General features: G+C 36.2%; 2 protein-coding genes across 11 annotated transcripts; both read right to left on the bottom strand.

The window, feature by feature from the left end:
* Positions 1-496: 496 nt before the first annotated feature.
* LOC100257067 (uncharacterized) lies at positions 497-7372 on the bottom strand. 10 transcript variants are annotated; one of them, XR_009464576.1, is made up of 9 exons: positions 7163-7372; positions 5633-5713; positions 4935-4994; positions 4513-4615; positions 3350-3959; positions 2293-2422; positions 1801-1968; positions 1596-1705; positions 497-925 (listed from the first exon to the last, which is right to left on the bottom strand). XR_009464576.1 is itself a non-coding variant. In XM_019226647.2 (8 exons), the coding sequence occupies exons 1-8, from the start codon at positions 7208-7210 to the stop codon at positions 1649-1651; spliced, it is 1263 nt and encodes a 420-aa protein (XP_019082192.1). In that variant the 5' UTR covers positions 7211-7370; the 3' UTR covers positions 497-1648. The 10 variants fall into 10 exon arrangements, 2 of the variants coding, with proteins under 2 accessions (XP_019082192.1, XP_019082194.1); XR_009464575.1 differs by having other exon boundaries at positions 497-917; XR_009464574.1 differs by having other exon boundaries at positions 1079-1705; positions 2293-2428; positions 7163-7370.
* A 910-nt stretch (positions 7373-8282) lies between these two features.
* Positions 8283-14183, bottom strand: LOC100251937 (uncharacterized). Its single transcript, XM_002281385.4, has 3 exons — positions 13776-14183; positions 9252-9743; positions 8283-9059 (listed from the first exon to the last, which is right to left on the bottom strand). Exons 1-3 carry the CDS (start codon positions 14034-14036, stop codon positions 8538-8540), a joined length of 1275 nt encoding a protein of 424 aa, XP_002281421.1. The 5' UTR covers positions 14037-14183; the 3' UTR covers positions 8283-8537.
* Positions 14184-14348: the final 165 nt, after the last annotated feature.

Below are 14348 nucleotides of genomic sequence, written 5' to 3'. Positions count from 1 at the left end.
GTGTGAATTGGTAAAAATGGTGGTGGGGGGGTCAAACTTTGCTGGCTTTGATATATGATTATGTTTATGTGTCATTGTAGGAAACGGGTTTCAAAAGTTAAGAAAAGTAGGCTAATTATTAAAATTCTTGTGACCATAATCATCTAGTTGGCTGTCTTTGTGGGCCCCAACACCCCCATCTTTAGCCTAATGTCATCTCCAACATCAAATAAAATATGTATAGTCTTAATCCTATAAATACAAAACAAAACATGTCACCATCTTCTCCGTTTCCATCCAAGAAGGAAGACCCATTCTTCTTTTTCCATCTTCTGGACACTGAAACAAGACCTGCAAGAGAGGTAACCCAAGTGGCCAACTCTTAACCTCTTTGACCTTCACATGTTCTTCATTTAATAGGATGATCTCGACAGGTTACCTTTATCTTATGCAATTGGACTATTTTTCTTTTTAATCCCACAAAATGGATAAAGAATAGCAAATTGGTGGTCTCAAATGAGGGAAAAAAAAATGCACATTCAGCACTTGACCAGAATTTATCATCTTCAAAAATGAGCATTCATGTATATTTCTCTTCATCTTAAAATGAAGACCAAAATTCAGCACTTCTCTACCATACCCAGAAAATATCCAATTGTTTTTTCAAATGTAGAAAGCTTTAGGAAGCTGAGAAATGTAAGCAAACAACCCAACAATCCAGCTGCAGCAGAAGAGGAACATTGCATAATGCAACTCCATGCATCCAGATGATTTGGCTGCCTTACAAACTGCTCCACTGATTCGAACCAACGCAGATGTTTTGGCTTGGAAAGGATAATGAATATGTCTTGGGAAGCAGTTCCCACTTCATGACTGTCTCTCTACAACTCCAGAAGTTGTTTCCATCCGGACTATTGCATGGCCCCTGTATGGAAGGTCTGCAGAACTACAATTGTCAGCATATTAGAAGATCAAAGATTTTTAATTAAAGAACTTGGAAAAGAAACAAATTTCATTGCACAAGAGTAAATGCTCAAACACTGGTTCAAATAATAATTAAAAAAAGAAAAAAAGATGTCTTTGGTTTTAGTTACTTTACCTAAATAATACTGTCTAGGAGATCTCATATTCTATCTAATATTTCCCTTACTTTTCTTCCAGATTTCATCACTTTCTCAGATAACCACAATTATAAAATCCTCCCACCTCTAAAAGGAAGAAACAATTTTCCAGTGTTCAATTGCCTAAGTCAAGACTTTCTTTATGTTCAGCCGATGTAAGCACAGATATTTGTGAGGGCTCACAATTTGTTAAGTCTTTATTGCAGCCCGCCATCTGCCATCTGTATAATTGACCATAGTTGGACATCCAGCCACTTACCCAACACACATCAATGCTGAAAGCAGCAGGAACAACGACGGCATTGAATATGGCCTTATACTCAGTTGATGCAGGGAGCAAGTGGTATTTTGGTAAGTTTTAAAGATATAAACCACCACCTTTAGGTGAACAAAAATCGCTCTGATGTGAAAATGAGTGCACTGATTCTGTTAAGTGCTATTTATGGCTATGAAGAACTTTACAGGCAATTCGATGAAGATGAGCTGGAAATAAACCTATTGAGAAATGCTCCGAAAGGTGGGCCTCACAACATCTGTACAGCCAGTTCCTATGCTTCACGGAAACGCCTGATAGCAGCATAGGATTTCGTTTGTTCTTTCTGAATCTTGATCACAGAAACAGGAAAGTTTTTTCAAGATTATAAAATAAAATCGCTTCTTAGAGAGGGAAAAAAAATTAGCAAATATAAAAAATCAATACCTGTGCCTCTAACTCAGCTATTCTCTGTAAAGATGCTTGTTCAATGCAAGCACGGCGTTTGCACTCTTCTTCAAGCATACCTGTAATTTGGTACCTTAACTCAGCCATTTCTTGAGCTAGGTCCTCTGCTTCTTCCTTTGCTTTCAACTTTTCTTCTCTCAATTCTTCCTAGCAATCATTTTCATTATGACTTTCAGAATTCACATATCAACATCTTCAAATTGAAATGAAGTATATATCTTGGAATTAAACAAAGACCTTGTTCAGAAACAAGCTGCCTTAAGTCTCATTTTCAACATAGAGTTGAATTATTTATATACCTGCTAGAGTCCTATGAGTTCTCATGGAGGGATGCTGTCTAAGGAAATTAAGGTTTCTTTTGTACAACTAAAAGAAATACAACATGATGTTCTGTTGACAAGATAAACCATTGGATCATAGGTTGATCTCTCAAAACATTGTCCAAGTCAAACATGCCATGGATCATCGTACCTTGAGCTGCTTCACAAGAAGTTCATAGCCATGGATTTGATGTGACATCTTCTCCATCTTCTCCTTCAAACCTACATCTGATGTTGCTGATACTGCCAACTTTGGAAACAAAGGAACCAAAACTTCCGCACTAGTGCTTCAAAATAGAATTGAAATACTAATAAGGAAGTAACTGGGATAGATGCCAAAACAAAATATATAAAACCTATACTATTATTAATACTTAACAGGACTTAGCAAACAAAACTTAGTAGGAGGTTTCATTCTGAACACAACCTTGGCAAGAATTATTTAACTGGACGTATTTGATGCCTCTTTGTTGAATCTAGGTTAAGAATTGCAGGAGTCAAGTTTATGGCCATAAGCATTGGCACAGAAAAAAGGCAACAGAAGTCAATGAGAGATTACATATTGAGAATAATGATTTATGAGCTACTCAATTTCTTTCTTATCTTCATTGATTTTTGATTTATTGAAAATCTTTGTTACCTTCACTGTATGATTTAGCAGTAGGAACATGTTTCATTCCTCAATCAAAATTTCCTTCTTGTTTCTTAAGTCAAAATTTTTTCCTAAATCAGTATTTGCATGTTTGTGCCAACCATCTAAAACAGGATGTGGTCTTCACATCATCAAAACAGGCGCAAGTACCTAATGCAAAAATTAATTACAGGTATGAAAGCGGTACTTGCACATTTCTGACGGTTACTTGTTACATCTAAAATGAAACTGTCCACATTGGTGATAAACCATCAATCAATGGCTCCACCAAAGACAAACTAAGAATAACTGACTATCCAATCAGCAGAATGTGCTGGTTAACAAATTATCTTTCTGACAATCCAAAGCAGATGATGTCTCTGGGGCTAGTATAACTAGATTAGATAATGCTCTAAATGAAATTCTTCAAGTGAGAATTAAGTGACCATCAAACTTAACAATCAGAAAGGCACATCTCTTTTCCCATCATCATGCAATTATATAACATAGTTCACTAGAAATGATAAGCTTACACATTAAAATGATAAACCAAAAACAATAGTAAGTTGTAACTAACCTCATTTCTGTTGATAGGTTAAATTTGCTCTCTAATTCACCAGAAGAAGACTGAGTTTTTAATTCAGATTCATCCTTGTTTTCCAGCCATTCTTCTGAATGTTCCTTGATCTTTTGACGAAGTAAGATGGCATCCATTTCAGATGTTTTAAGCTTTCCCCTAAGTTCTTTATTTTCCTTATCCAAACACTCGATCATTTTCTGTGCATCCTGAAGCTGGACCTGAAACTCTTGAATCAACCCATTCATTTTAGTTTTTTCTTCACTGGCTTCATCCTGTAATTTTTTAGCTTCAAAGCAGCTCTGCTCTAAGGTAATCATTTCAAGCTTCATGCTTTCCATTTCACATTGAAACTCTAATGTTACAGATGAAATAGACTCCTCTAGTTTATCTATGCACAGACTAGACATTTGCAACTCCACTTCTTTGTTCTCCAATTCCTGCATCAAGAGCATGCACTCTGAATTTGACCTCTTCAGTTCCTGCATTAACCTGCCAACCATATCCTCTAAATTATCCTTGTCTGCTAGTTTTAACTCAAGGCTGTGTACATGCTCACCCAGACACTTCACCTCTGCATCCCTTGCATTTAGTTGATCCTGCAGGTAATCTACGAGGAAGACTGTTATTAGGTTAAGCCAAATAAGACAATCCTAGAGCCTCAAATCAGGAATATACTGCAGTTCTTCATCCATTAAATTTCAAGAATTCTCACAATCAATATGTTTTTCTTGAAAATAAATGCATGGATGAAAAGTACTCTTGAATAGAATAAAGACGCATTACAAGATTATTATGGCTATCACGGTATTCATCAAATCTCATGTAGTTGTAGTCCTCAACAGATCAGAGTTACAGAGCTAACAAATTAGGACAAAGGTAACCAAAAATTTGATGTTGCATATAAATGTTCGTTTCCAAAGAGTTCTAGGGTGATAAAAAAAGCATGGTATCTCATGAGATAGTAGTACAAATAAAAACACGCAGAAGCCAATCCTAGGGTATGATTCTGTGTTTTTCTTCCTCTCCTCAATCTTCTGATGACAATTCTTAACAGCTTCCACACAGAAAGAAACTCTAATCGAAAGTGAGTATCATCCAAAACGAGTTAATAATGTAAGCCAATGAGTATAGTGAAATAGAAGCTAAATGGGCACCACTACCTATTTCTTGAGAACAGTTCCTCAGCTCTCTTTCCAACTCTTGGATGTGTTTCTCGTCTTCGGAGCGGGCTTCAGATAATGTTCTCACATGTAACTCTAATCTCTGTACCCAAAACACACACACACACACATGCACAAAAAAAAAGAAAGAAAGAAAAGGAGATATCAGATAGTTTGCAAGAGAAGTTAAATTCTTCAAGCCTCAGTGTTTCATTGCAGTAGTATTTTATAAGAGACTTATCAATGAGCTATTCTATTCATAGGGGATGTGGCATCAGGGGAAGGGGCAGGATTATGGACACTAACCCATGTCACACATCTCCATAAGTTTGAGCTTCTAAAAGATATCAGATATAATAAACCAAACTTAGATATGAAATAAATTAAATAAATTCATCAAGTAACCAATAAATAAATATTACCCTAATCAGCTCAAAGCTTTCAGATTGTGACTCTCTCAACATGTTTGTTTCTCTTTTTAGCTGCGTTTGAAGAAAAAAGCACACGGTAGAGGAGTTGATCAGTAGGACATTTTACAAATATCCAGATAAACTGTTTAATGAAATAAAATAAGTCTGCCAAGTGGCAACAGCACATGTGGTGTAACAAATAACCTAGCAAGCCATTTTTCTGGAAAAAGCAATAGTCAAGAAGTGCAAGTTTTAATGAACTCATTCACACTGTTATGGGTTATAACAGGAAAGATGCACATCTTAACATGACTTCATTTCTTTGCCATCTCCTTATTTATTTATTTTTCTTAAGCCATCCACCATATCACCGATTTTTTTTTTACATATCCAGGAGGATACATAGAGGGATTGAATACTTTAGAGGGGCAATACACCAACACTTATTTGGATAAGTACGCAGATAATACTATAGATAGAAGAAAGGCTGAAACTAGCCACCGTACACTGGGAGTATACAAAGGGAGCCAAGCGGACAGAGAAAGGAAAATGAAGTGCAAAGAACAAAACCACCTGCCCACAACTACTTGGCTCCTAACCAATCTACAAAATTGATCAAAGACAAAGGAATTCCTTCTACATGAGTCCTAACAAGGTCCAATAAGGAAAACAAAAAAGCAGACTTAAGAGAAAAGGGACAGAAGTCATACCTGTTTACATCTTGTTTCAATCTGTAAGAGATCCTCAATGTCATAAGAGGAGTCGCTCTCACTCTTGGAGCTACTAAACATCTACAGTACAAACACAAGTGGTAAACACCCATTATTGTGATATCATTGTTAACCATGCAAGATATCTAATTAATTCAAAATTCTATATCATGTGATCTGAAGACAAGTGTTTATGTTCAGAAGTAACAAAAAGAAGAAATGAAAATAAACTGTATCCGCAGACTCTTGTCAAAAAAACTTCACCAGTCTTAACTTGCTTTTACCTATCAACATCAAGACAAGTGCACAATGTGTTCTTAAGCATTTCAACATATTAAGCATGACACCTAGACGCATTACAACTTGAGACTTTATCAGCCATGACTTTAATTTGGTTGGCGTAAAGACTGTCCTGCCCAAATGTGAATACTGGAACAGTGTCCATAATTATTCATAAATCATAACATTAATAATCACCACGTAAAGGAACAATCCTCATAATTTTCCTTTATTTGAAAATATTAAAAATAAAATCTCATTCATTATGGAAATAGGTTCTTCTAGTCCTTGGGGCTTGGCTCAAGTGGTAAAGTGTTGGGGAGGATTTGTAAGAGGTTATAGGTTCAAGTCCCAATGGGAAAATTTATGTATAAAAAAGAAAAAAAAAAAAAAGGAGGAAACAAGCTCTTCTAGCATAGATGGTTCCATGGTTCCACTCAAAATCCTTCAAGCATTCAACAAATAAGAAGTAACTTAATTCAAGTTGACAGTACTCAAAGGATGGGAGAAAGACCAAAAAGAGTATGATAGTTTTTTCTTTAAACAGATAGTGCCTTGAATAAAACCATACAGCAGAAAAAGATTCATTCAACAGCGTCAATAGATTTGCTCCTTGCCGGCAACCAACCAACATAAAATAAAAACAATGGAATGAAAAATAACAAATCTCAATCTGCCTTGAATCCCTTCAATCAAATTTCTTAATTATATATAACAAAAATGAAGTTCATTCAATCCACAATTAACTCTAGGATCATGCTACGGTGCACAATCTGTACCATATCTCTCATTCTCAACCAAAGAGAATTAGAGAGGTGTAAGCTGGCTAATAATTTGATCACAAACCAATTTTTTTTCTTAAATATTCATTGATTTGAGACATCCAGCTGTTGAAATTGGTGCCTTGGACTTCTCCATAATTGTAAGGTTCCGAAGCCATTCTGCAAACAACTCCCAATCCCATAATTTGAGCACTACTTCAGGGATAAACAAGAAATGAAAAACTAGGATGATGATCAACCCATTCGCCTACTATTTAAGCCACCGACAAACAATGATTAAAAAAAAAACCCACAAAATAAAAAATAAAAAATTAAGGTTTTGATTCGGGCGATGGTACAGTAACATCCGGTCAGAAAAGCCCCTAGATTTCAAAACCCAATCCAAACAAATGGCACAAGAATCGAAATTCGTCAACAAGGCAACCGATTAGAAGTCAGTACGGACTTGAGAGATTGGTGTGAAGATTACCTTTGTAGGGTTTTGAGGAGATGAAGAATTAGATGCGATAGCTCCCATTTGGGAATTCTTCGCTTCAGACAGAATTCAAATTTGAGAGATTAGGGTTTTGGCAACTGAATTGCAGTTTCAAAATGGGATGGATTGAGCTGGCACAAGATTGGAGTCGGGTTTCCCTCCCCTTCTTCTTTCCTTTTTATTTTTGTTTTTTGGGTGGGGTGGGGGTTGCTTTTTCTACCATTTGGATTTATTTTCAGCGCCACGTCAGATAATAAATTATGTTTTTTTAATCAACTTTTACAAAAGACTAGCCTACCAAAATAGCTTACAAGAAGGAAACAGTAGAGACTGTAATCTTGGATGTCACCTTTCTTAAAAATCAAGTAATCCCAATAATTATGATCTTGTGAGTTATAAACCTTGGTGTAAAGAACGTATTTAGGGTTTATATGACTTTTTTATTTGTCGTAAATCGGTAAGAATAACAATGGAGTGGGTTCAGAATTGATCATCCCATTTCAACCTTTTCTCGCTTAATTATATCAATTTCCATCTCCGCTAACCAAAAAAAATTTTAAATTTAGAAAATTCTCATACAAATTTTTAATATTTTATATATGTAAAAAATGTATAAAAAAAATCAATTAAAATAAATATTATTTAATATTGTGATAGAACCAACAAAATCATATTTAAACCTTCTCGAATCCATCTTAGGTTTTAAAAGAATTCTAAAATTCGTTTATATTTATCCCAACCTTGTCCCATTAGGAATAGGGTGTGGCGGAGAGTCGCGAAAAAACTCGACCCTATTACCCATTAAAAGTAATTATTTGGTACATATGGGAATATTGTTGGGACTTCAACATGTTACATTAAAACATGGAATGAGCTTCTTAGGTACGCGGGTTTATGAAATTTGACTTCAACATACTTTAGAACTCAAAAGAAAATCATCTTTCTAAAAATAGCTTTAATTATCATTTCAACTTTGTTACAATCGTTGCATCTTGTTACCTTAAAATTTGTTTGATAATTACGATGAAGTCAAATGCTACTTGAAATGGTAATTTCATAGTGTAAAAAAAAGGGTGATATTCCCCCTTTGGATAATATGTGACAAAACATCCTCTATGCAAAATATTACGTTTCATGCCTTAAATTTGTAAAATAGATGAAATCTTAACTAGTCATTTTTAATTTTGGATTCACACAAATGGGCTCAAACATTAAGAGACAAAGAAGAGGATTTGGCAATATATTTCTATACAGTCCACTACTGAGGGCTTTTTCTTTCATTTACATCATGCAACTTCGGCATAAAGATGAATGTTGAAGACTACTAAGGGCTACTCTAAAGATGTTTTAACATGCCGGGTACCCGTCTTTATGCTGCAGTGGATTCACCCAGTTTCTTCACCATGGAAGCATGCTTCTGGCCGGAGAGATGAATGTTGAAGACTGTCTGGCTATTGCAGACCACATTGCATATAGTACAAGCTCTAACTGCACCAGCTGCTGCTCCACCTTCTACAATTTTCTGTTTCTTTATGTCCAGATCCTTTTGTTGTGTCTGCAATTGGGCTGGCCTCTTTCCTGGCTCTACCGCAGCAGTTGATTTACCTTTACTAGCATCCAGCCTTTCCATTGGTCCTATTATCGGATTTGTGGTGACCTGTGCAGCAGTTGAGGCAGAGGTGCTGGTGTCCTTTTTTGGTTCTGCTAGTTTTTCCAAGTTCTTCAGGTGTTTCTTTCCCAGTATGTGTTTGGTGAAGACGTCACTGCTGTTACAATTGATTTTGCAGACTTCACACCATGCAGATTGAACAAACTTGGGTTTTTTTGGGGCTTTACTCCATATGCCATTGCTATGAGGCTGGACAACTAAATGTTGAGGTCTTAAGCCAACCTACATGGTGATCAAGAACAAGTCTGTGAAGTGAAATTTCTTAAGAGAATTCTTTACCTATGTGAAAATGGGTGTTCCATTTCCAAGTAAAGGCTACATTTCAAAAAAAAATTATTATTATTGACTAGGGCTATAATATTGGGAAGCAAAATAAAAGAAAAACATTGCATGTAAACTGGTTTTTGAATTCACCTGGGCAGCATGCTTTTTACCAGTAAGATGTTTCTGGAACACTACTTGGCTATTGCAAGCAACGTTGCATATTGTGCAGGTCCTCACAGAATCTGCTACTGCACCACCTTCCACAAGCTTCAATCTCTTTGCCACCAAAGACTGACCAGCAGCTGCACCTGCTGACCCTAATATTCTTTGATGACTTATACTGCCAATTTGGCCTACCAGACTACCAGTGTTCATTCCAATGGAATCTTTTGTGGATATTGTAGTAGAAACTTGATTAGTATGAATTTGTAAATTTCGGTTGTGTTTCTTCCCTGATATATGCTTCTCCAAAACGTCTTTGCTATTACAATCAATGTTGCAAACTTCACACCTCAAGGACAGAATGACCTTGGTTTGCTCTGGTATTCTAATTGTCATATCATTCACCAAAGGTTGATTGTTGCTCCATAAGGAGTTCAAACTTGTTGACACTACTGCCTTCTCATTTGAAGGCTTAACAGCCTGCAAAACACAACACACTTCTTAGAACAGTACAAAATTTACATTAGACATATACTAAAATGAGGTTAAGAAGTGTATGTGCAAGAAAACATACACGTCTTCCAATAAAGACGAGGGAATAGGAGAGAACATGCATTATATTATGTTCAGTTGAACGTCATGAACATGTATAACAAGACAAGAAGTATAGTTTAAGATGCTGCTACAAAATGAAACTTTTTGGAAAATTCAGAGAAAAAGGATCTTGTTGGTCCCTGATAAAAGGAAAAGAAAAGACCATTCAGGTCATCAGATGCAGCACAAAGTTATTTATGCATCACATTCAAACACATTCACAAAAAGTCATCAAAGCATCCAAATACAAGGACTTTGAAGATGGACTTGGGGTTAATTGGTAAAGTTTTCAAACTGTTGAAAGAATCTTATTCCCCAATCACTGAGATGAATTTCCAAACAAAGATTCAGCCTCAGAGAATTTATTTTCTTTCTGGCATCTAAATTCCACGTTATGGACTTTAAATTTCTAAGAATTTGTTTCAACTTCAACCAAGATATTTGTGGCAAATGTGATCAAAGGTGATCGCCTAGGGCACCAGGCCAGGTGGGGCTGATAAAGTCGCCTCCAAGCAAGGCGGCTTAAAAAAGGCAATACCTAGGCGGTTGCCTTGAGAGAAGGCACAAGGCATAGAGGTGGTTGCCTTTGACCATGTGTTAAGATTAAAGGTACTTAAATTGTAATTTAATTCAATCTAGCATTAGATTAAACAAAGCATAACATTAATCATAGTGAAGGAAAAAAAGGTTTCAGGTTACCTTTTGCGATGCCCAAGAATCTCAATTGATTGTTTTACTAACAAATTTACTACCCTAAGTTGTGAATGGAACTACAAATATGAGAACCACTCTATTTTTCACAACATAAGAGCCTTGACCCCCTTTGACCCTCCTTTTCATGAAGAAAACAAAAACTTCAAAAGAGGACTTGTTTACATAAAGAAGAATCGTGCTCTCTTTAAATTTTCTTAGAGAGAGATCTTTTATATATATATATATTTATGGTGGCAGTTTCTGGATAGTTATAGAACTCCTAGAAACTGCTCCCCCCATTTCTTTTATTTATTGGGTTGGGTCGGGTCATCCCACTTAGACACACAAACCCATTTCCAACACATGGTGATAATGAGATGGGGGTTATCAATCTAGTCTTGATGGAAATAATGATAATTTTAATTTCAATGATGACTATGACGATAATGGTCAAAGCTTCTCTAAAATGTTCATTCTCTTATGTTGTTTTTTATTCTAATTTTTAAATATTTGAAAAATTAGAATATGCATATAGATAGGATGAATTTCTCTAAACAATATCATGTGTCTTATAATGTGGTGTAATATTTAACACTTTGAATAATCATTACTATTTTGTTAATTTTATAAGACACCGTGAGGGATGAAACATTAATAGTGTTGATTGTTGAAGACAACGCTTATATTGGTTAAGTATCCAATAGGTAAATATATCTATATTTTTTATCACCTTAATATAGTTAGGCTATCCTCTTGTTTTTTGCCTTTCACCTTAAGCTCAAAGGAGTCCTTATTGCCTTGACATCGCCTTTTGCTTTTGACTACACTGTTTGTTGCACAAACCTAAAAGCTGCTAAGACATATAATTACTATTTCAAAGATTCCAACTGCTTTAGGAAGGGGAAATGATATATGAATTCTGGAGAGAAATTAAAATAACCAACTCTATATCACATGGAAAAGCATAATAGCAAAATGTTTAATGCTGAGGAGACATCCTGTTTGATGGTGAAAGATGTGGTTTTAAAGATTTTGTTCTTGTGGATTAAATGGGTGTGAGCTTAGCTACTTGGCCTTCTTGGATCTTATTGATAGTATGGGGATTGGTTAATGTTTATCAGTGTTATAGGTTTTCTATCTTCCTTTTCTGTTTGTGCCCTGGTTATATACTTCATATGTACATAAATTGCACCCTGTTTTTTGAGGCACTTATTCTAATACACTTATCCTAATTTGCCTATTAAAAAAAGAAAGAAAGAAAAGAAAAGCCTCACTCATTCTATCCTGGGTAGAATCCTTGCTAACAGCCTCTCAATACTCAAAAGTCAAAGCAAGATTGCTATAAGATAAAGAAACTAAAGAGTCTCCCTGGACAGGGCCACAGGATGAGATGAACAATAACTTGACAGGGTGGTTTATGTTTTGGTCAAATAGAAGAAGATGGTCTAGGAATTGGATATTATAGCGCCAACTGAAAACTGATTCAGAAGATACCCTTAGGAACCAAACACTCATTCCATCAATTCATACAAATAGACACACCAGACACCCCAATGAATGGGCTCTACTCCGACCGTTAAATAGACCCTTCCCTCACCTTCAGAATGCATAGCTAAGATCACCTATTCTAGCCCATGTATCCAATATGTCTATGGCTTTAGGTTCCTTGTCAAATTCTGGATTTTGTGATTCGATCACACCAGCAATCCTTTTGTTTCTCTCAGGTTTTTCCCACTCCATAAATGCGTCTGCTAAGACGTATTTGACTCTTCTTTCTCCAAATCCTTCATGGAAATTCCATTTTTCCACCTTTGTTATAGGAAAGCAAATTTGCAACAAAAATGTGTGTAACAAAAGGGTGTGCATCCTATCTACGGAGGTGTACAAGATTTTTTTGTTTTTTTTTTTTGATAGGCAAATAGTTTATAAATATTAATATCACCTAAACAAATGGTGAAACAAAGTACACACAGTGGATACAATTGACACTAAAAAGGCACACTTGAAGAGGAGAGAATAACAACAAAAGCTCCCTCTCCTTACTTTGAGCTAGGCCAATCGACAAAGCCTATCATTGTCAAAAATGATCTATGTACATTCTGACCCATTCCAAAAAAGTACTCATAAAAAGGCTTTAAATGTTTGTTCTTACTATTCTAAGTCTTCAAAAGACCTTGTATAGGGGGTATCCAAGATGGACCATGAAAGGAGCAAAAGGAAGGAAAAAAACAATAAAAACAACAACAATGCAGAAGACAGTAACAACAAACCACCTAGGCCCAATTTATCACAAAATCGAGTAATGTGCAGGCCGGTATGCCCAAAGACACCCTTGACCACTCCATCAGGGACTTGATAAAGACCTTTTCTAAATTTTGATCCAAAAGCTCCTCCTCCCTGAAGGTCTGGCCATAATTTTCTTCTCTGCTTATCCATGCCCCCAACTTTCCATCCCATAAGAAGCTCCTTAACTGACTTCGGAGAGACCCATTGCATCCCAAAAGTAGCCAATGAAAAGGCCCACAGCAGCTGGTTTTTATTACAGTGAATGTGAATGTCGTTTACTGATTCATAGCTAGGCTTGCAAAGAATATATCCATTCATCAACAACCAGGGCCCCCTCATCAAGTTGCCATCGGTTAAAATCTGACCCCATACCACTTCCCAAGCAAAGACAACGGAGCCCTGGTGCCTCCTAACTTTTTCATGGGAAATGAGAGTTCACAGTGCACAAGGAGTTGAAATAAGACTTCACCTCATGAATGCCAACCATAAATCAGAAATTCACTTGCAGTGATTCCTCAATGATGTTGGATCCGTCTGACTGAGTTTTACAGAATGGCCACAAAAGAGAACAAGCCCATGCAGACGAAAGAACCCCAATTTTAGCACAAAGAGCCCAAATTTAATCTCAGACCCATTATGACAAATAATAATGTATATACTGTCATCACTGCCCCATACACTATTAACCTAAACAGATCAAATTTAATCTAAGATCCACAAACCACAACAAAGAAGAACGGAAAATCCATAATTCACAAAAAAAAAAAACATTTCCATCAACGCAAAGAACCAACAACCCGACAAAAACAGAACAGTCTAAAAACTCCATTACTGATCAATGTTGCTACTCAACGAAGTCGAATACCACATCAAACACTCAAGATAACCAATAAATCAACACATGAAAAAGATAAGAAGACTTGTATCGCACAAACTTACAGGTTCATATGTAATGGGATCAGCGTTCTTAACAACCCAATTCTGTGAAACCGCATTTGGGTCTTCATATCTTGTTGCCTGGCCGCCCAATACAACATGAATTGAAGGATATAAGCTGGAGTGAGAATACGGATCGATGCTGGTGGGATGAAGAACAGGTTGAGAGAAGAGCGGACCAAGGCTAATGTTGGGGATTGTGGAATGGGATTGGTGAGGCAAGTAGGTGAAATTGGGATAGGAGGTTTCATGGGGATGGAACATTAGGGTTTATGGATCTGCAAAAGAAGTTTTGGGATTGGGGTTTACACAGGGAGGGAGAGACAGAGAGTCCTCTTGGCTGATGATGGTCTGATTCCAAAACCGAACGAATGGGTTAGGGCGGGCTGTTGGGCTTGGACTTGGGCTATGACTCGGTTTTGAGCTTAAATTTTAAGCTAGGCTATTAACTTATAATATAAATTATTAAAAAAATCTGAAAATGGGAATGATTGAGGGTTTGTTTGATAATATTTTTTTTATTTTATATAAAAAAAATAAGAAAACACATTTGACAATCAAAACTGGTTTTTGTTT

Source organism: Vitis vinifera, chromosome 17, assembly GCF_030704535.1.
Source record: "Vitis vinifera cultivar Pinot Noir 40024 chromosome 17, ASM3070453v1".
Lineage (NCBI taxonomy): Eukaryota > Viridiplantae > Streptophyta > Magnoliopsida > Vitales > Vitaceae > Vitis > Vitis vinifera.
This window is presented reverse-complemented; position numbering and strand designations above follow the sequence as displayed.

What these genes read in the sequence shown, in the direction of transcription:
- LOC100251937 (XM_002281385.4), bottom strand. Translation starts at nt 14,036, where the DNA reads ATGTTCCATCCCCATGAAACCTCCTATCCCAATTTCACCTACTTGCCT. An exon ending in ATCCCATTACATATGAACCT is followed by an intron (nt 9,744 to 13,775) that starts GTAAGTTTGTGC and finishes TGTGTTTTGCAG; the next exon opens with GCTGTTAAGCCTTCAAATGA. An exon ending in GTAAAAAGCATGCTGCCCAG is followed by an intron (nt 9,060 to 9,251) that starts GTGAATTCAAAA and finishes ATCACCATGTAG; the next exon opens with GTTGGCTTAAGACCTCAACA.
- LOC100257067 (XM_019226647.2), bottom strand. Translation starts at nt 7,210, where the DNA reads ATGGGAGCTATCGCATCTAATTCTTCATCTCCTCAAAACCCTACAAAG. An exon ending in TTGAAACAAGATGTAAACAG is followed by an intron (nt 4,995 to 5,632) that starts GTATGACTTCTG and finishes CTTCAAACGCAG; the next exon opens with CTAAAAAGAGAAACAAACAT. An exon ending in AACCTATCAACAGAAATGAG is followed by an intron (nt 2,429 to 3,349) that starts GTTAGTTACAAC and finishes TCTATTTTGAAG; the next exon opens with CACTAGTGCGGAAGTTTTGG.